This window comes from Xiphophorus hellerii, chromosome 20 (assembly GCF_003331165.1).
Source record: "Xiphophorus hellerii strain 12219 chromosome 20, Xiphophorus_hellerii-4.1, whole genome shotgun sequence".
Taxonomy (NCBI): Eukaryota; Metazoa; Chordata; class Actinopteri; order Cyprinodontiformes; family Poeciliidae; genus Xiphophorus; species Xiphophorus hellerii.
This window is the reverse complement of record NC_045691.1, coordinates 1,861,997-1,887,833: the sequence shown is the minus strand read 5'-3', so window position 1 is coordinate 1,887,833 and position 25,837 is coordinate 1,861,997. Positions and strand designations below refer to the sequence as shown.

Genomic DNA, 25,837 nt, shown 5'->3' with positions numbered 1-25,837 from the left:
AATTCTCAGCTTACTAATGAATCCAACAAGTCCAGACTCACCCCATTGGCTCTGCTCATAGCCTGGAAGTAGATGCTGTAGCTCTTGGCCGGTGACAGCGGAGGGTTCCAGAAGCCGCCGTAGCTCTTGTTGTCTCCCACTGTGAATGGCTGAACCACCGTGAGACTGGACGGTGGAAGATCAGCAGCCATGTAGTACGCAGAGTTGAGGACGGAGGCGTTGCGGAAGCTGAACGGGGCAGAAAAGCACTCCGGAGCTTCAGAGGCGGCACGCCGACTTTTAGACTTCCTCTCTTCCTTCACAACAAGCTGGTAGGAGCTGGAAAAATAAAGAAACGGTTGTAGATACTCTTCTACAAATGTTTCAACAAATCAATCAGCAAATCATTACTGTAAAGCATCAATAATGTACAAAACTACTCATACAGTCTGAATTTCTTCATATTTTCATCTCTAAGCAGTTATTTTGTCATTCGTTAAAGAGTGGTACTAACTCAGTTATTAAAATCTTCTAGAAGATTAACTTTGTCTTTTCTTAAATCTTTGAGAGGTTTCTATTTTGGGAGAGATGTGTTTTTGTATTCGACCTTAAAGGTGACCTTTTATGATTAAAATATATCTATGGGTGATACAAAGTCGAGTCTGTTCAGTTTTTCCTATTTTGAACTCCTTTCAGAATGAGCTGTTTTAGGGCCTCTGTCACTTTAAATCCAAATATGCTGCTCAACATTTACATTCGTCCACGAAGATGATTTCAGACAGATGCGCAATTAGATACCTATGCATCTTTGAAAAGCAGAAGTGGGGCCTCCTGCACAACCAATAAGAACGAAGAAAATGTTTCCTGGATGTTAATATAGATATTCATTGTTTTTGAAGCTCACTTTTGAATTTCCTAATAAAAAATTAGGTCTAACATGCTTTTTAGAGATTGAGAAAGTTATGGATAGAAAGCAGGTTTGGTCAGCTAATGAACAGTAATGGATGTGTGTGCATGCTAACAGGTGTGCATGTACTTGTATGTGCTTCAGCAAGTGTGCTTGTGTGTATCTGAACAGTTGTAGTGATGTTTCTACTCTTAAATGTGCTTCGGTGTGTGTGTGTGTGTGTGTGTGTGGGTGTGTGCGTGTGTGTGTGTGTGTTTCCATTGTGCTCTGAGAGGCCCCTATGAATGGTTGAGGGGCTCCTTCAGCGGTCAGGACAAATGCAGCGGCCCTCTGCAATTACCTCCATCCTCCACGCCAAGAACTCACTTCACAATTATACACAATTAGGGAAATGTATGTTCCTGTGAAGGGGGCCGCGGCCAATTATCCCCAGCTCCCGTTTGGCAGCTTTCATAAAAATAATTGCTGATGACCAAAGATGAGTCTCTCCCGATGTCACGTTCTGTACCCTTTTTACCGTTCTGGCTGAATATCCATTTCAAATTAAAGCCTTTTAGAGGCTGCAGAAAATATGAAGGAGGACAGAAAAAGAAGCAGGTAGTTAATTCACCCAGAGAGAGAGAAATTCTCATATTACTTTATAGTTGCAGATTTCTTTTTTGTAGGAAAGTAACTTTAGATTATTCAAAAGTTACCTACTCACAATTTTAAAAAATGTTCTAAAGAAATTTAACTCGGATGCAATGCTACTTGAAAAGCAATTTGCTGTGTCTTGCAAATATAGTATATTAAAGTATATTAAAATATGCACTTATTAATGTTTTTTATAAGTCTCAAGTATTTGTGTTAATATCAGAATTAAAATTCTATTAAAATTCATGGACTGTAAGTGAAGTTACCAAATTTCATATACTTCAATCATTTTGGAAAAATACAACTTTGTTTATTTGGGCAATAAACAAAAACATTAAGCCGTCTATATTGTGTATGAGGAATATTTGCTGTGTGATAAATCATAAAATATGGAATAAGATTCATGGAAGTTTCAACAACTGGTCACTCTTTTTTTCTTTTCATTCAGTCGAAACTTTTTACCTGTGTTGATCCTCAAGGACATCCAACATAACTTTCTAAAGCAAGAAGAGTAAAATTTGATTCTCCAACTGAGCCTCAAATGAAAATATGTTTGTAGGAATATAAGAAAAGATGGATGACATAACACCAACTGTTACCCTCAAAACACATTTAAGTTAATAAGTCCTTATCCTACTCACTGGTTTATTATATTTAATAACCGTAAAGTATATTTCTCTTATTCCGTAAAACTGGGTAATACAGTACTCACTTTTTGTTTTTACATTTTTACCTTTTTGTCCATCGCTTTGCTGTTAATTCACCTGGATTTGCACACTGAGGAGCAATATAGGATATTTCTTTTCTATTCAACTTTCCAAATAATTAATTGCTTCCAAATCAAGGTCACATTTATTATTCATATGAATCAATGTCTTACTTTAACAATAAGGTTATTTCTTTAGACAAGTTGTGGGTGAAAAGCTTGAAAATGAAAACTTGAAATAACCGTCATTTTGAATTCTGTCATGTTCTCTCTGAATTATGTCTTCATACGGTGGAAACTAAAAGGTTTAAGGCCAGAAGTGACTAATGATCATGTGTTTCACTGACAAATTTGGTTGAAAAAAATTGCTCTCCTTCTCTGGGTTCCTTTGCATACAAATTGGACTTATATGTGTGGAATACTTTAATGACTGTAAAAGACGCCCTTGAGGAAGAAGAAAGTAGAGCAGGGTGGAAAGAGAGCTTGAAGCAGAAAATGCAGAGATGAGTAGGAAGGAAGTGGACTGTAAAATAGAGAAGGTGTGCGAAGATGAAGGAAAGAAACCGAGAAATAAAAGCAGATCTTCAGACATTTACCTGATTGGTGCTCCTCTGGACTGGGCAGGCTTCAGCAGGATGGTGATGGTCGTCTCCGTCTCATTGAGAGCCGTTTCTGATTCATACTCCGGCATCATGGGAGCTGAAATTAAACATTTCCAACAATGAAACGAGGATTAGTTCATGAACAATGACCAAACCAAGTCTAAATTATTTAAATTTGGCCAATAAACACAGTAAACATGACCAAATTCACCCTCATTTTAAAATTGCCATATTGTTGTACAATAAATTTCAAATTAAAACTTCCAGAAAGTTGTAACTTAGTGACATCATGAGTTTTATGCCTCAGAGCAGCAGGATCTCAGTTCTGTCTCTTTAATTCTCTCGTATCTGAGCAGCTTAACCCAAACATTTCTGTTTGCCACCTTTCACCTATCACCGGTGTAGCCACTCCCAAGACGGGGCTTGTCACTCCAACACCTGAATAAAACACTGACGTCTCCTCTGATTGGCTGACAGACGATGAGCGTTAGCGCCGTGGCAGAATTATAACCATATTTTACTGTTTAATCTGTCATTGCCATAATTTTGAGTACCTTATTTCGTGAACAAGTTTATTCACTGTGATTTTAATTAAATTCCTTAATTAATGGAAAGACCACAATTGTACATTTGCGGGGGGGTTCGACATTAGCAGAAAATCAACAAAGATCCGTATATGTTTGTAATGGAAACACAGCTAGATTTGTGTAATATCACATTTAGTCTAAAAATATCTGCCGATGAAAAAGCTGTAGGGACAGGACCAATTCATCCAACCTCTTCTGTTCTGATTGAAGAAATCTCAAACAATTCATATTGGTTTCATACATTTTGGAAGAAGAAAACAGTTTAATGTGTCTCCCTGTTATAGTCTCAAACTTTGGATTACTTTGTTACGGCGTTCCAGTTTCATATCGTGATCACAGTAATCCCATCAGGAGCTGAAAAATGCAATGAAAAGACAGATGAATGTTTCACTGTGAGAGACTTTATAGCGCGGCCTGGTTTTAATTTCACATCTGTCACAGCCTTATACTGAAGGTGCAGCGTCAAATGTCTGAGTGAAACAGCAACACTTGGGATTGTTACGACATGGAGGTTATTAACACAAATCCACCCCCCTCCGCCTCTTTCTCATCTGTCCATCCATCTTCATCTTTCTGCAGCTTCTAATTTAAAATCTCGCTGTTCTTTGGACCCCGAATGAGATAATGAAGATTAAGGATGGCGTGACATTTGGAAGGAGACATATCTTTTATGTGTGGATGGCACATGTGTTTTTTTCTACTTGTATCAAGATGTTGTTAAGATTAGTAGGAATGATTGAAAGAAGGAGGCTCAGTGGAAAGGTCACGCTAAAAATCCCTGCGGGTGTTGACAGAAAGGACAATGTTTGGAACAAGCCGACGACACGTGGAACTAAACTCAGCTTAATCTGTGGAAGAACTGAAGACTCGACTTAATATTGACAGGAAAGTTTAATACATTAACTAAATTTAAGAGTTTATGTCCAGTTTCAAGTTTTAAAAAAAACAAAACACTTTAGAACATTTTCAGAAAGAATTACTGAACTACTGTAAGGACTGATTTTATGTTCTCACTGCACAAATTTCACATCTGAATATCTGTGAAAACAATGCAGGATTTCTAATCACTATGAGATCTACTAATGCGCTAATAATAGCAGAGCTAATTTTTTTGTGTAGCACTTTAGCGTTTTTGCTCATTTTAAAAATGTTCAAGATACATTCCTATCCATGCTGTTATTTTGAAACAGGTGATGACGCAGCACTTCTGTTTTCTTTCGACATGTAAACATCATTTGGTGTAGCAAATTATGTTTGTGCATCATAAAATAGTTTAAAAGCTACTGATGCCCTGCATACTTTCTGAACAAATCCCAATGAGCCAAAATCAGCAATAGAGTTAGAAAATCTCAACAACTATAAAAAAACTGAAACCCGAGTTAAAGTTCTGTTCCAAAGAATCACAGGTAGGTGTGCAACAAAACTTGAATGACATTTAGGACAAGCTGCTGCTTTGTTGCTGCTTATCAAGTATACTAAATTGACATAAATGACAAAAGTACAATTAATTTTAATTCATTTACTATGTTTTTGTACAGAAACTATCTACTTCTGTAGATAACGAGTTAGTTACCTGTCATGTCCCAAGTGTGAGAAATGATTAAACAGTGGTGGGGGTTAACCCTAAACCACTAAACATAAACATTAGTTCTGCAATAGCTAGAGCATTACTGGCTGCTAACATTAGCAGAAGCTAGTGCTAAAGCGCTGAAATTATTCCTGTTGAATTTTTAGGAAGCAACTGACAGAGCAACAGTGAAAGGTTAAGTACAAGAAAAGAGTAAAATAGACAGAAATAAAAAAAAGGAATAAAAACAAGAAAGCAAATGGAAATCTAAAAACAATGAGTAGAATGAAAAAGACTGAGTCAGATATAACAGGCAAAGAGATTCACAAACAAAAGAGCTTTTATGGTTTTATCAGTCACTCACCCATTAAAATCACAAAGGACAACCTTCTACAAACAGCGTGAAGAAAAATGGAGAAGTTCTGTGATTCTTATGTAGAAAAGTCGTATTACGGTTTGGTTTGTTTGTTTCTGCTTCTTAGTGACGCCACTGACATTTTATGTGGACTGATATAAACAGGATTACAAATGGAGAGAAAATGTCATAAAGCTGCCAGTCAGTCAAACAAAAACAGAGACAGACTCATTCAGAGAGAAAGAGGCTGACGTGTTGACTCAACAGTGGCTGGAAAAATTAGGCTGCAGTGATGAGCAAAGAAAAAAAAATCAACCCAAAGGGGACAAAGAAAGAAAGAAAAGTTTACCTGCGATCTTTGTGGTAATGCGGGTGGTGACGGGCGGACCGAAGCCCTTGTTGGTGGAGGCTTTCAGGGTGAAGAAGTAGGTGGTTCCAGGATAAAGGCCGACAAACAGATGATGGGTCTCGTTCCTCAGCTTGAACACTCGTCCCCTCTGGGTCGTCAGGTCAGCACTGGGATCCAGAGAGCTCAGGGCCTTGTATGTGATCTGAAGACAGAAACAGGGACTTTTTATTGTGTTTGCAGTTCTTTTCTCTTTATTTTTACACTAGATCTAAGATAGCATCTTAGGATGCTGGAAAGGTTTGGTCATTTTGAAGAAAAGACACAATATCCCACATCAAATTATCTGGAAATCAGATATTTTAATGAATTATTTGTCAAATAGAATAAACATTAACAACTCTTTAGAACTGGGATGATTCTAAAATCTGTCTGTTCTAACTGCACTTCATTAGCGCGATAGTTATTAGTTATTTTTATAAAGTTAGCCCCAGAATTAGAATAAAAATATTTGCATTTCTTTTCAGATTCTGACAAAATAATTCACTTTTACTAACTCATATTTTATTCTTTAAAAGGTAAAACATCAAAAGAAAGCTGGACCTTAGATACATATTTGATTTTCTTCATGTTTGATTCTCTGCTGAAAACAATCAGCAACCATCATTGTTTAATGTCCAGCCACCTCTAAGTGTCACGTCAAAGCAAACCCACTAAATCAATCTTGAGGTATTAAATTGGCTGTTAAACATCGCACTGATCAATTTTGGAGTTAAAGTGGTGTTAGCTATTTACAGCAGGTCAGTGCGTCTCCACATGATCTCCACTCTGACAATGAAGCCGATTGAACAAATCGACCCAGTCGACTAAACAGTCAGAAATGCTTCAGCGGTACTTTTAAAAGAACTGTCAATGTCGCTGCTTTTGGCGACTTTCCACACATCAATGATTCCACGCATGGACACGGTCAAACATGCATGTGTAACACCAGAGGACAGCAGCTGCTGTGAATGGCAGTGAACACCAGAACTACTGACTGGGGGGTAAAAGAGCCTTTCAACACATTTCAACAAAGTGCATGTGTCAGTATGAGAGCGTCTCAGGCTGACTTGCAGATCTACATAACTGGAGCAATTAGGTGGCAGCAGGGTGGTGCTCCTAAATAAACCCTTCAATAAAAAACATTCTCCAATAATCTGAGCAAAATACATTAAACTTTGGACATTAAACAAATGAACTAAACCTCGTGTTCTTTATTGTTCGAAGCTTTTTATCTAAAATGGCTCTCATGCTTTTGATTATGGGATGTTTATGACACAAAGCTAGAAGTTTCTACCTATTTATGCCTGTATTTGTTTTTGAAATGTATAGAAAACACTACCAAGTCTGAGATTTTTTTAATGTATGTAACCTTAATTTAACCAGATATAATCTCTTTCTCAAGAGAGACCTGGCCACGACAAGCAGCAACACATAGACAATTACAAATAGTTAAACCAATTAGTAAAATCTAGAACAGTAGTTCCCAAAATTGGGGCGGGGGCCCCATCTGGGATCACAAATATTTTCATCAAAACAGCAACATTTGTTCCATCTCCAGCTGCTGTGGTCAAACACTGCACTGCACTGAGTCAAACCAGCCAAACCCTTTGACCACCTGTTCCCCTCCTCACCTGAGGGGGCGCTGCACCAAGAACTACTGAAGGAAACGACACAAAAACCTCTAAAGAAGAAGCTGAGCGCAACTTCGTTCTTCACCAAATGGAGGCGTCAGATTTATTCTTTGTTTACATGCCAAATCAAAGTGAAAGTTTCTGCACAATAATAGTAAAGAGAACTGAACTGCTGCAGAAGAGTTCAAACCGATGTCAAATCTGAATGAACTAAAAACAGAAAACATAAGCATCAATACCAGCTAGTAAATGACAAAACGACAGTATTATTATGGCAGTGGTTGTACATTTTAAGTTGAATGACACTGCAAATGAGCTTGGGTTAGAAATATTGTTACCATCCATAAGATAATAAGTTCAATATTCATGTCTATTACACCAACTTCACCAACCTTACTGGATTGGACTTTAATTTTATTACAATTTAGTCCATAATGCCACCCAGAAAATATTTCTTCTACATGTGCCTGATACATTACATTAAATAAACAGAAACTGGGAAAGGTTTGGCCAAAGTAATACTAATAAGTCAAGATATGAAGATTACAGTGACTGAACAGAGACTCCATAATCCCAAGTTACATCATTTACAATATCATTTAAATGCACAAAATGACAACAAAAAGTTCATGAAAGGATGATGAAATCATTGCAGAAGGTTCAGGAATGGACTGAAAGTTACATTGAAAGCTTGAAAGAGCAAAATGAAAAGTGGCAACAAGTGATGTACTGTAGATGGATGTTGTGCAGTAAACGGGTAGCTGGGAGGCTGGAGGGGTGTGTGTGGGTGTTTGGTGGAGCGAGGCAGCAGCAGGACCATCTCAGCACTTCACACCCTTGGACGTCAGACGGGCCCTTGTCACTCCATTAACAGAGCCGAATGAAAAGCACCGACAGCTGGCTGCCTCACTTCAGCCGAGCCTGCAGGCTGGAACGGTGATGTGTGAACGTGTGACTGCATGGATGTGAGACAAGACAGAGGAGAACCGGACAGAACGATGCTCAGAGAGAACGAAGAAACACAAAGAAAAAAATTATATATACGCATCTTTATATATACATATATATAAGGGGTATATTCAGTTGTTTTACACTTTTTTGTTTAGTGCATATTTCCACATGTGTTATTCATAGTTTTGATGCCTTCAGTGTGAATCTACGATGTCAATAGTCATGAAAATAAAGGAAACTCAGTGATTTAAAAGGTGTGAAAACTTTTGGTCTGTACTGTATATATTTAATAAATTGAATATAACTCAATTTTATAATATAAAAGGTATAGTATTAAAAGCATTGAAAAACATTTTATTTAGAACATTTAACAGTCTTCTGCTTCAGTCGTGATTTCTGTACAACAAAAACACAAAATCTTTTCAAGTATTTTTGATATAGTTTCAAATTCAAAAATACTTTATTGATCACAAAGGGAAGCTAAATGTTGTTGTAACTCATTCATTCAAGTTGCATTTCCAGACTAAAACAATATCTGGTCACTTTTGATGGTTTCTTCTCCAGGGAAAGTTTAGATAGATGTGATGATAAACATTTAAATACATTTTATAATAATTAATATTTTTTTGCCAAAGTTTTGTCTCTGTATTTGCTGTTTATACCTCCAAATCTGATCTTTTTTATTTTAGCCCTCGTCTCTCCCTGTGGTATTGAAGTTGCAGTTTTTTAAATGTTTCGTATTTGTTTCAGATTTCAGGTCTAAATTTCTATTTTACGAGTGTATTTAAAGATCTTGTCAAGATCTCTATTGATATATGGATATGGTTTTCTTATGCTTCAATTCCGATTATACTATGTTCTAAAACTTAAAGTGCAAAATATAGAATCCACTAAAGATTTAGTCTGATGTTCAAAGATTTGAAAGACTGTGCCTATATTTGAGGATAAAATATGTTGAAATAACTTCAGAGTTCTTTTGATTTTCAACAACTAGGTGTCCCAGCTGTTCCTGAATGCAGCTGTTGAGAAAATCCCCTCTCCAACAGATATTCCTCTGACTTGCACTTTATATGATGGATGGTTGATAGATTTGGATGTCAGCTGATTTTTCCGTGATCTTTATATTCAAGCTTGACGTTTCAGGTGAGTAACTCAGTTAAGGGCAGAGCGAGATGAAAAATGCTGCCATAGAGTTCTGCTTCGCTCCATCTTTCTTTCTCCATCTGCATGAGAAACCTTAAAGGGACGGTATTATGTGAATCCTAAGTATATTTTACAGCACAATCAAACAACTATGTTACCTTCAGTTGTTATAAAAATGCAAAATATAATCAAACATAACTTAAGATAAATTCGACTTTGTAATTTGATGTGTTGAAATTGGGCCTCTTTCTCTTTAAGAAGCTCCTGCTCTTTCCTGCACTTCCCCTTCAGGACATCATCACCACAGTGCTTCTCATTATGCCGTTTACAACCATTTCTTATGAGCGTTGGACTGAGACTGAGCTCAGCAGAAATGCAGTTCCACCAGGTGTTTGCTAATAGCTGCTGCTCTTACCAGAATTTAATATATTAAGAGCTTTTCATAACATAGCATTTACAGGCCTAAAATATTCAAAGGCCAATCCAAAAGCGTTTTAAACTTGCATTTGGTAAATTATTGAAATATTACAGTCTGAAGAAATGCACCACTCCCGACCACAAACAACAAAACAACCAATCAGAGCCAGGAGGAGGGTCTTAGTGCTGTCAATCAATCCCATGTACTCACTGCTCAATGTGCGTACATGGAAAATCATTCTCTGTCTGTAGTGGCTATGCTAACTAGCCTTAGCATGCACAACATGCTATGCTAGCTGTAGCATATCAAAGTGCAAGGGGAGACACAAAGGGAGAATGGGCAACGCCACACAGAGGGTGATTGCCAGCGATAAGACCTGCCTCCTGACTCTGATTGGTTGTAAGCATTGAGAGAAGCTCAACTTTTTTCACTGATTTTCTGTCTCATACCATCCTGTCACGACACGGTGACAGTTTTAACAAAAATGTCAAAAGTAATTATATATATAAAAGCTACATACATACATTTAACCGCATAGAATAAAACAAATTAAATATTTCAACTTCTTTTCTCTGACGCAAAACTATCCAAGTCCAAAATTCTTGTTAAGCTGAAAAAAATTGCATTAAACCTTTAACCAATAGATGACAAAGTGTAAAATGGAGAAGAGAGACTGACAGAGCAGGAGTCCTGACGTCTCCCCGGCTTTAAAGTTCGCCGGCTGAATAATACATGGAGGATCAATAGCTATTTATACAGGCTGGGACTTAGGGGCTGGAACAATAAAATATCATCTATTTCATCTATGCTGCAGTTTTGGTTTGCACATCAATGGCCCTTATTTTATAAGTCATGAATGGCTCTATATTTTTATGGGCTTTGCTCTCTCCCTCTGTCTACAGTTTGCTCTTACCCTGCTCACTTTTTCCATCTTTTTCCAGGCTTAGTAAGAGGACAATCTTTCTTCATTTTATTACTCCTAATGGCATTTTCTCTTCCCATGTCTTTTCTCACACCATTTTCAATTCCTCCGCCTGCCCATTCTCTGCTATCTCTCCATCTTTCCACCATTTTTCTCCTCCTCCCTTTCTTCCTCTCTCCCTGGCTCCCTGTGGTTGATGTACTTCGAATCGGTAGAGCCGTAAAGCTCAGGTTGTTTTATTGGCCAATGAAAAGGCCGGCGCGCAATGGGATAGTGCATCTTGGGTAATAGAGTGTGCGTCTGTGGGGGATAACTCACCAGAGGGAAGGTGTGCTTATGTGTGGGTGTGTGTGATTGAATTAGTGGGCAGAAACGGAGGAGGAGAGGAACATAAATAGAGAATATGGAGGAAAAAATGGAAGAGTGGAGATAGTGAGCCAGATAAAAAAAAACACCTGAAAAGACTAAATGTTCTTACAAAGTGACAATACCAGTAGGTTGGATAAAAAGTATTTAGGTACCATCAACAGATTCACATAGATGGGCTGGAAGATTTCCAGTAGATTTATTGAATGCATTGTTAAGAAAGGTTTCCAGAAAAAAAAAATCGTGTCGCCATTAAAGGGACATTTAAAAGCCTTGTAAGCCCAAACTTATTTATAAATTCAAAAACAACCTAATGATGTTTTCACACCTGATAGTTTGGTAGAAAATCAGTTCAATTGGGGACCAAAACTGCAACGTTTGTTACATTTTCAGCTGTTGCGGTTCTCTTTCACACAACAGAGACAAACCAACCAAACACTTTAAGCAACTGGTTGCCCTTCTCGCCTGTGGGGGCGCTGCAACAAAAACTCCTGAAGGAAACGACACAAAAACCTCTGAAGAAGACGCTGAGGGCAACTTCCTACTTACAGAAGTAAAAACAAGAAGGAAGATTTTAACGGTTGGGTGGTTTCTCTTATTTTTGGCTACAGATCATGAGCCATTTCTCCTGCTATCACTAAGCTAGCACATTTGTTGTGATTGTATTTACCCAGAATTCCCTGTGCTATAGTTTTGTAGGCAGACTAGAGTTCGATTGAATTTGCATTCACACCTCTCCAAATGAACTGGACTTAATAAACAAATGAACTAAAGTTTCTACACAATAATAGTAAACCAAAGTTTCATGCAAAAGGTTTATTAGCATGAACCTTTGGTTGTGTGTGAACCTAAATGCCCCTTCTATGAAATAAACCATAGCACCGTTATGGACATCCAGTAAAACTGCTCATATTTCACAGATGATGACATCAGTGATCAAGAAATAACATGTTGCACCAATGCATAAAAAGATGAATACTGAGATTTAAAGTGTGACTCATCACTGGTACTGTACAGCAACACTCAACTCTGCATGGAAAGCTTTTATCATTAATAAGCTCATCTTTTGTCTTTTCAGTGTATTCATTTACCTACCTGGAGTGTTTTGCCTTGTATTCATATTTTTCTGTCTCTACGTTTCAATAATTTTTCATCAGTCCTGCTGAATGCTCTATAATATGCAGTGGAGAAGCACTTTCTATATTGTTTACGCATTTTATTTTATGCATATGCTGTAAAAACAGCCAAAGAAACTCTACTCATAAGAAGAAAACTGAGGTTTATGCAAATAATAATAATAAATAAATAAATAATGCACTTAATTCAGCCTTTCAAACATAATATTTTTCATTGCTAAAGCAAAACCTCTGTTCAAGGTGATGATCTGAAAAAGGAAATAAGAACGTCCAATAATCTACAAGGACTATCATCTCATAAGATCATATTCATAATATGCATGCTTTAAGTAATTTAACATTTTCTGTAAAAAAGAATAACTGTTAACAGCTGGATAAAAGATCGTGTGAATGCAATAACTACGTCTTGTTAAAAGTTTTACAGGAAAGGACTTAGCCAATCTGACACTTTGTTTCTATTTGCTAGATAGTAATTTTAAAATCCACAGCTTGAAAAAAACAACCAAAAATATAAAACATAATGCAGTTTCAAAAACAAAGCCATCTTTCTGGATTTGGAAACTCCTCCATCTGTACCATCATAGCTTATGCTACCAGAATTAGCATGCAGTCCTCATGTTGAAACGCTGCTTTAAAGCTCAGAATAGAGTATATATAACCTCCTGAACGTCCTCTGTCTTCCTGTCCTCACCGGGGTGTGTGTGTGTGTGCGTGCGTGTGTGTGTGTGCGCGCTGACACCTCCTGACTCGCTCTCTAAGCTACCAGCCACCTATTGTTTTAACTTGCTGCCGCTTTTAGAGGTTTCCATTTGGGACAGGCTGTTCCCAACATTCCCCAACGACTTCTCAAATGTTGAGACATTCTGGAGAATATGAGAAAGGAAGCAAAAAATAAATAAATAAATTTCCCCCAAAAAATGTCTTTCTTGTTGTCCTCCAACAAATACCTGAACTGAATAGTCCAACTAAAGTCTGACGAGTTCCGAGAATATATTATTTAAAAAAGGTAGTGCTGTCACTTTAACCAGATTAATCACACTCTTCATGCAAGGGAAACTTCACATAGATATGAACATGCAGGCTAGCAATGCAACACAAGAAAGTTGAAAAATGTTAAAGTTTTGTTGCCGTCTGCTTTCACTTTTCACTCTTGTTCGTTGAGCGCATCGCACGCTGCTGGACTAGAGGTCTTCCTCTTGTCAAGGAGGGGTAACTCTTGTCTCTCTAAAAGGAGAGAAGCTTTTAGGACAAACCAGTGGTTCAATTAATCTGATTTTATGTAACAACTTGTTAAAGTTTTCAGATTAACTGCATGCATCAACGCGTTAACAGCCCTAAAACAAAGACAACATAGAAGATTCCAGAAAAGCTCCTGTATCTTGTCACTGAGAACCAAAGGGTTTCCATCGATATCAATAACCAACCATGAAGAAATCAAAGGACAGAAGCAGAGCTCACCCTGGAGAAGGTGATCAGAGTTGCTGCTGACAGTTTGACAGGAATCGGCCTAAATCATCGTCCCAGCAACGATTGCTTGACATCCACACTGCAACTTCCTGCCAACTAAGTTAAGACGAGTGACAGCAGAGACGGGCGCTCGCCTCCTTGAAGCTGATGTAGGAACGTGAGCTCCTCTTGTCGCTCATTCCCACATTAAAGACGCTGCTGACGAGCTCCTCGTCACAGATCGACACTTCAGCTGAAGCGTGAAGCATTTTCTGTCGAATGTGTTGCACTTAGGGGAAAGAAAACAGGCACAGTGCTGACGTATCAGTCATCTGCTTTCTGTTCCTGTGTTTACTGATGAGTTGTGTCGTATAAGATCCCTCAATATTACCTGATAATAATAATAAGATTATTGTGTGATCTCTGGCCATTAGAAATCTCCCTCTTTAAAACATCCAGGACCTTTTAAAACATGCATTTAAAAAAAATTGTTTTTGAATCTTTTTAGACAGAATCTTAAATTCTGTCTTCCCTGACAAGAGGAAAGAAGAATTTAAACATAATCTAAAATGTTTTCACACTGCATTGCGTCCTGTTCCCGACCTGTTTTCTCCCCCGTCACCTGTGGGGGCGCTGCACCAGGAACTTCTGAAGAAAACGACACAAAAACCGCTAAAGACGACACTGAAAGCAACTTCCTTCTTCACAAAATGTAAACAAACATGGAGTGGTGTCAGATTTTAATGGTTCTAGGATTCCTCTTTTGACCATGAGCCATTTCTTTCACTAACGCTACACCAAAAAGGAATTTGCTGTGATTACATCTACCCAGAATGCCCTGCGCTGCAGTTCATCCATATGTGCATTCAAAAGAGGCCGAGGTTTTTAAATGGATCAGGGGTTATTTCTTTGGTGCGCATCAGAGTTTGGTTGCACATTGACACTTTACCAAACAAACCAGACTTTCTAGAAAAATCACCTAGAGTTTGATTAAAGCAGGGCTGGTGTGAATGCAGCCTTACACTGAGACACTCAGGGGCCAAAAACAAAGCATGAATTTCTTTCATAGCAGACTGGAAAGAGCATGTTTTGTACAAAAAGACTAAGAGTAGGTCTGTATTTTAATGCTGCGTAAACACAAATGTAAAGGATTCTGCCTCCTTCTCATGCAAGAAGACACCATGTGTAATGGAGTAAAAAAGGTCAAGGACCAAAACAGCAACTCTAAATATAGTTCATTGACTAAAATGAAACACAATACACAGAAAGAAAGTACAGACAGCGACAAAGGACAAAATTAAGAGTTTTGTGGTCCTCTTGGGTGTTCAATGTGGGCAGGGGGCCCATCACTAAAAGGCCCCTTTGTGATCAGAAGTGTCTTGTACAAGCTTATAATGTTTATCCCTAGCATTTTATTTGTTACTTTATTTGGTGTTTAGGCTTGTTATAAAACTACACTGACTTAATAAGTTTATGTAACCAATTAAATGCATCCATGAAGAAGAAAATGCAATAAAAAGGTCTTTGGAAATGGTAGGAAAAAAACAGCTTGTAACTCTTAAATTAGAAGATCTCAGTTTTACACCAGACAAAATAAAAACCTCTAATATGAGCTGTTGTACTGCCATTAAAATGCATTTATTATAATAATCGTGCTTTGTTGAGCTGTTGAGTATTATATTTGTATTTCTGCAGTCTGTTTATGTGTATTCATTAGATGTGTTTACTAGCTCTGTCTGTAAAAGTCAAGCTCATATTTTTGTCGTCTTTAATCTTTGTTCTCAGTCAGTAAGAAGTGATAATTTGTCTTTAAAGGTTTCTGACAGGATTAAGAATTTAAACAACTTTCAAATCTCAAATGGAAACAATTATTTACATGAAGATTCCAGTTTGTAGTGAAAAAAGAAAACATTTGCTTTCAATTGTTCTGAAGTATTAATAGCTTCTAAAAATATGTTTTTAGAGAGTTGTTTGTTCTTCTAAAAATCCCTTTTTTAGAATAAATGTCAATTTACAGTAAGGAATAAGCTTGATAAAGTAAGGGAAGGTCTATAAATTTAATTTAAAAAAGAAAGCATCTTACTTTAAAGCAGAATCATGTACAGTAATCTGAGTCAGCTAACGTTTTGTTAATGATGAGGTTGGTCAGGTAGCCATAAATTAATACTATTAATTCAAAATGGTAATATCTGATCGGAGTTTAACAGTAATCTTTAGAAAGTTTTTAATTAAGTAAAATATTTTGGGTGAAATAGTACTCAAGTCAGTGATCATACTGTTGGATTTTATTTTTTTTCGTTTGCTTTTTTATTAAATATGTCAAAACTCACTTCAAAATGTCAAAAAAACTTTCCAAAGTAAAAAGTTTATCACAAATAAACTACTCTTACAAATATATATTTAAATGCTTCAGTTTTCACAGTGCCTGTCTGATGATCACTTACTTTGACTTCTTTAACTCACCGTTTCATTTCCAAAGCATCTTTATTTTGCGTTTTGCATGTCAGCCGGCGTCCCCTGCTGCTTTAAAAGTCAGTAGTGAGCTCATCTCACCAATCCTGCTCTCCTGATAAAAAGCAATCTTTTTTATTCCCAGGAAAGAGCGATAAGGAGGGAGACTGACTTCACTAAATGTCTGCAGCTGCTACAGAAATCAACAGTTTAGAACAGAGAAACAGAAATAAATGTCAGGCTGGCTGCCGGTATTGATCTCTGTGATTGATTAAGGACTGCTTGAGGAGAGAGGAATGGGAGAGCAAAGTTATTCACACACCGGATCAGGCAGCAGCAGCTACTCACCGGACTAGTTGCCTGTTGCTTTACTGTGGTGGATTAAACGGTTTAAAGGTTTGTCAGCTAAATGCTCCCATTTCTCTTTTCCAGCCATGTCTTTAGACTTAATTTGGGTAAGATAAAAGTGATTCAAAATTTCAATCCACTCAATCATTTATTGTTGTCAAATTTTCTGAATGGCTCGGATGTGGTTAAAGTTTATCTGCTTGCTGTTTAGAGAGAGAAAGCAACAGATTTTTTTTAAAAACCTTCCACCATATAGCAAGGAAGATGAGGTGCCTGCATTGTTTTTTGAGGCTGCAAACATACAGAACTTGAAACTTGATTATGGAATAATATCAGAAAGAAAATACTGTAGAGAAATTGAAGTTTCAGAAACTGAGAAAATGCTGAGTCACTGGTTCTTATGGTGGTTCCTCCTATTCTGAGGAGCCCAAAGGTTCACTGGTTTAATCAGACAAGCAGATGGGAATAGAGAAAGACACATGGTGGCATCAAAAACCAAAAGCATCAAAGAAAGGAATGAACTTGTAGTGGCCACATATTCATTTTTATCTACATAAATATTCAATTAAATTCAAATACCAAATCTTCTGAGGCGCTGTGGTGATGATGTGGGCAGAAAGTCAGGCAACAAATCTGAAAAAGCCTCAGGTTCTGCTTTTCAGTTCCACTGGGTTTTGGGGTCATAGTTCAGGTTTTACTTGATCTTTTCAGGTGCTAATCAGCTGCTCCCAGTTGTAAAAACAATGCTTTGTTTTCTGGGTTATGTATCGTAACTGTTTAAAAGTTAAACAGTTATAATTAACTTTTAAAAAACCAGAGGACATGCAATATCTAAACCTGAAAAACGATGAGCGGACTATAAAAAGAACCAAGCAGAACTAACGTAGCAGAGCTACTCCAAATGAGCAGCACAATCCTAAACACAATAATAATATTTTTGTTTTTGAGGTTCATATATTGTCTTATCACAGTGGTGGAAGCACAGAGGGAAGGCAGAAAACAATCCCGACTCTTCAATGTACAAAACCTACAAATGGAAATGAAACTATAAAGGAATAAATATTTTAATTAATATGCCTCTGTGTATTTCACAGGGTCAAAAGTTGAAATTATCATGTTACTTGTTGAACGTTCTCCGGTGAAGTTCCAAGAAAAATCATGAAACCCAAACTGTGTGTCTGAAACCTGCAACTATCTGTGACCCATTTAAGTTCAGAGTGATAACTCTGCTGTGAGTCATGTCAGAACAATGCATCTCTTCTTTTTCCAAGCCCTTTTTCAAGTTCAATGAGAACTTTCTTTAAGGTTCCACTATAACAGACTTTTATTAATTAAGCTGTTTGTGTAGTTGTCTTGTGTTTCTCCAGTGCTGTGGGAGCGCTAACTAATAAACAGAGAATAGAAAATAACTTGTCAAATCACATCAAGGGGGTTTAAATGATTCGCATAGGTAACATAATTAGGAAAATGACCCACTACAGAATGACCTCCAATAATATGTAAACATTTTTTATAGCTTGGCTTCAGAAGAAACACCAGAGTCTCTAAGCAAGCAAGTGGTGCCTTCTAAATTAAGATGAAAACAAAACAAAAACAGGAAAAAAATAATCTTCCACTGGTCAAAACAAATCAGCAGAGCCATGATCTAATGATTCACTTCACTGCTTTTTTTCCTAATCAATGTCAGCAGCAGCAGCAGCAGCGTCTGTTATGCAAGCAGGGGTTCAGAAAAAACTCTGCAGACAGCAGCAGGGAGGTAAACGTTAGCCTGGGAACCTGGGATGCTTCAGTGGTTTGATGCTGCAATCAGAGAAGGGATTGACAGGGTCATGATCTGAGCCAAGTGTGCTTCTGAGTGCTTCTCTGCTCTCGCTTCAGAAACTGGAGCTATCTGAGTATTATCTGAAAGGTCAGAGAGGGCAGGGGAAGACTGCAAAGACCCAGTTTAACCAGCGAGATAAAGGCTTTTACTGGAGCTGTCAAAGTTAACGCCTTGTCATTAATATGAATATTTTAATGCGTTAATATTACATAATCCATAATTATAGGTTTGACACACAGGAATGAATGACAGAGAAAGATTAAATTTTACACAACAGCAGACAACAAAAGTTAAAAAGTTTACAACGTTCTTGTGTTGCATCATTAGTCTGAATTTGAATTTCACCTGCATGAATTACGCTGGTCACTCAGCTGGATGAGGACAAGCAGCGTTCATGTCATCGTACAACTTCCATATGAAATAAATGCAGAAAGACGATTCTAAATTAACATTTAAAACAAAGCGGCTTCCTTTAAACCTTCCTGAATATAAAAACCTGGAAAACTGATCATCGTCAGACATGTTTGGTTTGAGACAACAAAACATTTTCTTAAACATTATTTGAAAACGTGCTTATAGAGGTAGTTTTTAATAGAGGGTATATGGGCAGTTGCCCAGGGCGACATCAGAAAGGGGCGGAGTACCCAAGAACTAGAAAATAAAATAGATGTTATCTGTCAGTTGCCCCCTGAATGACTTTGCTGCTACTTGCATGCAGGTGTAGTGGCGTAAGTTTCTCTTAGCTGCTGTTGAGTACTGGGAGGCAACACTACCTGCTTTCTGCCACAACAAAAATAAATCAATCTAGTAATTGCTCATATTTTAATTGGTTGGAGTGTGGCAGGAGGCTCTTGCATAACTGCATGTTTCTATTTCAATCTTACAAAGTTACGCATAGTGATTAATCGTGATTAATCACAACACCAGTGATTAATCTGATCAATTTTATTAATCAATCAACAGCACTAGTTTTTACTTTATCCATCTAACAAATCTCGCCTTTTTAAAACATATTAAATATTTATATTATTGAGTTCTGAGTATTAATCATGTTTTTCCACTCTCCAGTCCTCAAAGGCACTCCTTCCATTATCTGCTCCCCAGACATTAAGCCCATTTTGAGCTGGACAGAGGAGCAGAGGGAGTCTGGACGGGAGGAGGGCGGCCCTTCAGATCTCCCCCAGATGTGTCCTTTAATCCTGCAATTAGCCGCAATTATAGTAACAGATCCAGGAGATGAAGTGATCATATTTGCACACTGATTTATTCCTCCAATCACGAGACACCATGCTTCTTTTGGACACATTTCCACTTGCTCGCCTCCCGTTTTATCTCCCCGTTCTGTCCTGAGACTCCTCCTTCCCCCTTATCTCTCCTTCCCACTCTCCACCTCCACAAATCTATCCACCCACCCCATCTCCTCTCTCCTCCTTTTTGTCCTAGGTGTAATTCATCAGGTTTTCAGCCTGAAAAGCAAGGGACACTGAGTGGGTTGAAAAAAAAAAGAAAATATAAGACAACAGAGCAGGATGGGACACAACAACAGCCCCTTCAGATGTTGCAGATGATGCCTTTAATCCTGTCAATAGCTGCAATTATAGTAATTATCTCTAATAGCGGAGCATTGTGTTCAGCCTCTGATATGTTTAACAGATGATGCAGAGTTGTGCCGCCTCCGTTCGCCGCGGCGGGAGCTTAGATTGATATTAATGAAATCAACAGAAAACAAGACAAAATTGATGATGGTCCCAGGAGGTTTAGAGGATTTTTTCAGCTCTCAGTCGAGGTCTAATGGAGGCCTCAGAAAAGATACCGCGCCTTTGTGCTGCACAGAATGAGACGACAGACAGACTGATGTTAAGAGGCAGAAAGGACTCACTGGATAAAGGAAAAAATATGTATTGGAAGGACCAGCGAGGAAAAGACACTGCGTTCCGACGAGATGCTGCATTCAACACAGGTTTCAAATTACTACACCGAAAATGACTGTTCTCTCTGTTTTCCATTTGGAAACTTGTTCAGAAAGACACATTTATGTACTTCAATAAGATTTTTACGAACAAGGTTGTTTTGTTGACTTCATCAGGCCATGACCTTCAGTGCACAGCAGTTCTGAGCTCAGTGGAAAGCAGAGAAGATGCAGAGAAGAGTGAACTATAGCTACATTTGCAGCTACATGAGTAACTTCATGGAATGAAAACAAATTTTAGGGGTAGTTTTACTACATTGTACTTTTTATCTGTACTTTAGTAATACTAGTAAAAAGTGTATTGAGACATCTTGTTCCTGGACTTTTTTGTTCTGATGTTAATTTCTATCTGCCATTTGGAGATCAATAAGACACAATAAACAGTAGATATCATCACTAGAAGTATTTTATTAACTTGCAATACTCTAAGTATTGGTTGCATTTAGGAAGAATGTACACTGCTCAAAAAAATAAAGGGAACACTTAAACAACACAATATAACTCCAAGTAAATCAAACTTCTGTGAAATCAAACTGTCCACTTAGGAAGCAACACTGATTGACAATCAATTTCACCTGCTGTTGTGCAAATGGAATAGACAACAGGTGGAAATTATTGGCAATTAGCAAGACACACTCAATAAAGGAGTGGTTCTGCAGTTGGGACCACAGACCACTTCTCAGTATCTATGCTGTCTGGCTGATGTTTTGGTCAGTTTTGAATGTTGGTGGTGCTTTCACACTCGTGGTAGCATGAGACGGACTCCACAACCCACACAAGTGGCTCAGGTAGTGCAGCTCATCCAGGATGGCACATCAATGCGAGCTGTGGCAAGAAGGTTTGCTGTGTCCGTCAGCGTAGTGTCCAGAGGCTGGAGGCGCTACCAGGAGACGGGCCAGTACACCAGGAGACGTGGAGGAGGCCGTAGGAGGGCAACAACCCAGCAGCAGGACCGCTACCTCCGCCTTTGTGCAAGAAGGAACAGGAGGAGCACTGCCAGAGCCCTGCAAAATGACCTCCAGCAGGCCACAAATGTACATGTGTCTGCACAAACGGTTAGAAACCGACTCCATGAGGATGGTATGAGGGCCCGACGTCCACAGATGGGGGTTGTGCTCACAGCCCAACACCGTGCAGGACGCTTGGCATTTGCCAGAGAACACCAGGATTGGCAAATTCGCCACTGGCGCCTTGTGCTCTTCACAGATGAAAGCAGGTTCACACTGAGCACATGTGACAGACGTGACAGAGTCTGGAGACGCCGTGGAGAGCGGTCTGCTGCCTGCAACATCCTTCAGCATGACCGGTTTGGCAGTGGGTCAGTTATGGTGTGGGGTGGCATTTCTTTGGAGGGTCGCACAGCCCTCCATGTGCTCACCAGAGGTAGCCTGACTGCCATTAGGTACCGAGATGAGATCCTCAGACCCCTTGTGAGACCATATGCTGGTGCGGTTGGCCCTGGGTTCCTCCTAATGCAGGACAATGCTAGACCTCATGTGGCTGGAGTGTGTCAGCAGTTCCTGCAAGATGAAGGCATTGAAGCTATGGACTGGCCAGCCCGTTCCCCAGACCTGAATCCGATTGAGCACATCTGGGACATCATGTCTCGCTCCATCCACCAACGTCACGTTGCACCACAGACTGTCCAGGAGTTGGCGGATGCTTTAGTCCAGGTCTGGGAGGAGATCCCTCAGGAGACCATCCGCCACCTCATCAGGAGCATGCCCAGGCATTGTAGGGAGGTCATACAGGCACGTGGAGGCCACACACAATACTGAGCCTCATTTTGACTTGTTTTAAGGACATTACATTAAAGTTGGATCAGCGTGTAGTGTTATTTCACTTTAATTTTGTGTGTGGCTCCAAATCCAGGCCTCCATTGGTTAATAAATTTGATTTCCATTGATGATTTTTGTGTGATTTTGTTGTCAGCACATTCAACTTTGTACAGAACAAAGTATTCAATGAGAATATTTCTTTCATTCAGATCTAGGATGTGTTATTTGAGTGTTCCCTTTATTTTTTTGAGCAGTGTATTTTCTGCCTGAATTTAGTATTTTCTAATTATGTTATTTGTATTTTTTATTTAGTCATTATAAATCCAGAATTTGCACATAACTTTATAATTTTGTCTGTTTGATTATTTTAAATATCAAATCATATGTTATGAAAGGTCACTTCCAACATAGGTAGGCTAGCACACTAGCAAATAGCAAAGCTAATTTTTAACTTTGCGTTTTTGCTAACTTTGAAAACATTTAGTACCATAATAGTTTTACTACAAGCGTCTTTAGGAGGCCATTTAAAACATGGTGAAGTAATCCTACTACAGAGTACAATGTTTGGCAACTCTACACTCCTATAAGTTTGTGGTCATTGATCTCCGCTGGAAACGGTGAACTGCTCCCACCATCGGACATAAATCTCTTTATGAAACAGAAAAATGGAAATAACTTGCAATGATGTTTCCATTTCATGCCAAAAAACATGTTATTCCATAATATTTCTTCTGAGGGCGAAGGTTCAGGTCATGTTTGATACTTGCACAGGATACAGAGGCAAAGTGCACATCAAAACTGTTTCTGTGTTAAACAGGCTGAGGTCAGCTCTATTGATATTTTAGGAACGTCGCTGTGTCTCTTTATGACACATAGTGCCCGGAACTAAACCAACGTAAATGAACTCGACTATTTCTGTTTGAAAAGCGTCGTTGAATATTCAGCTGCAAAAACACCAGGAAACTCTTGATGAACTCTAAAACGAGAGAGAGAGAGACTGGAGGTTTTCACTGCTACATAAAAATAAAAACAAAATTTATATAATACAATGTTAATGACAGTAATGTGTGTGTGCATATACAGTTCTAAATCTTATAAATATCAGATTCAACTGATTCCATCCAGATATTTTATACCTGATATTTTAAGAAAATTAGTAAAAAGACGTCAAAGGCTGAAAGAAAAACTTTTAAAGATCTTCAGAAAGCCCTGAGAAGTATTGATTAGGACCACTTTAAAATATCAGAGGAAGTCTGGTTGCTGGAGGGCACACTAAAGCGATGCATCTCTGACCACAAACACAGCAGCTTCTCTTCTAAGTCTTGAAGAGGCAGGTTCTTGATGCAGTGATATCACAAGCAGACAGAGGAGAGCCAGTCAATAATTCATTAGGTAGAGGGTTAAACTCAAGTTCAACCTGAATAAACACCCTACAACCACATTCCTAGGAATTCACCAGAGTCATCCTCACACACTCAAACTTTAAGGCCTTTAACTTTCTTTCAGGTTCACAATCTCGCCACGTTTTAAACTTACGCTTGAATTTCTTCCATCTATTTATGAATGCATTTTACATTTGATGAATCATGAACTGACAGCGTTACAAGAACAACTTTGCTTTCACAGCACAGCTCCAGTTTCTAAACTTGTGTCTGTCCCAGCCGACAGGGTGGCTTCACATGTTCATGTGAAGAGAATATGTCTGACACATCAGTCTGTGGTTTGTGATGAGCTTTGAAAGCGTCTTCCATCTCCCTCCACTGGCAGAGGTATGCAGAACTGCAACCCGATGCAGCAAAATTACAAATCCCTCAAATGAGCTTGAGTACAGCAGCACATCTTTACAGCCATCTGCTTTGTAAATCACATGCAGCTCTAGCAGGGGCATAAAAATGAACCCTCTGGTGAATTTTGGCCTTAAAAGTGGTGTTATGCAAAATTTATATTTTGCACGTTTTTGTTCTTCCATTGGGATTAAAACAGCCAAACAACTTATGAGAAAAATACATCCAGCCGTTTTTTGGCAATAGGCCGTTAAGTTAATGTTTTTTGGTGTCTGGAAAATTACAGGCACTGCTCCTCACCTAGCAACCTCAGCAAACCCCAGCCCGTTACCTAGCAACCCAAGCTGAGCTCCAGCAGCTCAGCTTTTCCCGCTATATACGCTGTACAATGGCTGCTGGAAAAGTGTTGTTGTTATTGACTCACCATCCAGAAACCACTTGCTGCATTCTTGTTGATTGTGCAGGAGGCTCTACTTCTGCTTTTCAAAGATGTACAGTTGTATTATTGTACATCTTTTTGCAGCCATTTTTACTTGTGAGTGTAAACGTTGAGTTTGGGGTGTGTGGCCTAAGACTGATTTTGTGCAAAAAAACATAATGAACATGTCAGACCTATCCTAACTTGTTCAAGGAATCTTAATAGGTCACATTTAAAATCTCCCAGAATTCATTCAAACTGACGACCTGAACAGCTTACCTCATACAGGGTGATGACCCCGTTGGTCTCATTGGGAGCTTTCCACTGCATGAAGATCTTCTCTTCATATGGAGTATTCTGCAGCGACTCCATCGGCACTGACCCGGGCACTGCAAAAGAAATGATTGTTTTTTTCATTCCTTTTGTATTTCACCATATTTCATACATTTTGACACACATCCCGCTGCAGCCATGGTGTCTTGCCGCTGTGTGTAACTGTGTGTAGGCGTGAACTTGTGTGGAAATGTTGTCCCTCATAACACTTTGCCAGACTTTGAAGAATTCTAGTACCTTCAATTCACAACAGTTAGCAGATCGATTCTGTTTGATAAAACCTCATTGAAATAGTTTTAAACTTGTTTCTTTCTTTTCCAGCTTCGGCGTCATCTCCGATGCAGATGGTGATTCATTGCTGAATATAACTTGTCTCAAACCCCTGCAGATCATTATTGCTTCTCTTTATTCCACAGCAACAGCACTGCGACAAAAAGGTCTTACATTTTACTCTCCTCGTTGAATCTCCCATTTCTTTTCATCAGTTTTTCATTCTTGACAAATGCTTTGATGTCATAAGTTGGTTTATTTAAAGTTTTTTTTTAGATTTTTTTCCATGTTTGTGAAATCTTTGAATCTCTTGTAACTTTCTTAAAAGAGGTTAAAGACTTAAAGACATATAAAATGTAAACGTGTATTAAAGTTCAGCTATCATTTTGACTTATGTTATTTTCTTTTCTACAATAACAGAAGAGAAAACAAACTGTAAGAAGACTAAAAGTCTTTACATTGTCTGAGATTTGATTTGATTGTTGCGGCTTCCAAATTACGTTGAGCACTAAAGACATTTTTTTTCGTTCTGCATTTCAACAAGCAGGTGCAACCAATAATCGACACTCTTCATCCCAGTAAATATAAAACACACCAGTACCCTGAAAATGAGAGTTGTATTCACAAGGCGTCCAGCTAAGAAAAGTGTGCACACACCTCCAAATTCACCCAATCTTGACTGGTCTATGGGAGACTGAAGAAACTTTTGAGGCTATGATGCTTTTAAAACAGTCATATGAGATTAATCTAGTTTATAAAGATTTAATTTTTACACAGTTAAAGTTAGTCTTTTTATAATAATGGGCATGATATTCATCTATTTCACAGAAACTTTGAAAACTCTTCTAATGAAACAAAAAATAAGTTACCAAGCTTTGAGAGTTGGAGAAAAATGTGAAATTAAAGTTATTAAACACTGAAAAGGAA

At 38.3% G+C, this 25,837-nt stretch overlaps 1 protein-coding gene across 11 annotated transcripts in view; it reads right to left on the bottom strand.

Annotated features, from left to right (window-relative positions):
- ptprt (protein tyrosine phosphatase receptor type T) overlaps window positions 1–25,837 on the bottom strand; it is a 334,801-nt gene that overhangs the window by 135,391 nt on the left and 173,573 nt on the right. For all 11 annotated transcript variants that reach the window (XM_032549166.1, XM_032549170.1, XM_032549167.1 and 8 more), the window contains exons 11-14: window positions 24,587–24,696; window positions 5,686–5,887; window positions 2,822–2,924; window positions 42–318 (exon numbers count right to left, since the gene is read on the bottom strand). In XM_032549166.1, coding sequence (XP_032405057.1) covers window positions 42–318; window positions 2,822–2,924; window positions 5,686–5,887; window positions 24,587–24,696 — 692 coding nt within the window. The remainder of the gene's footprint in view (window positions 1–41; window positions 319–2,821; window positions 2,925–5,685; window positions 5,888–24,586; window positions 24,697–25,837) is intronic.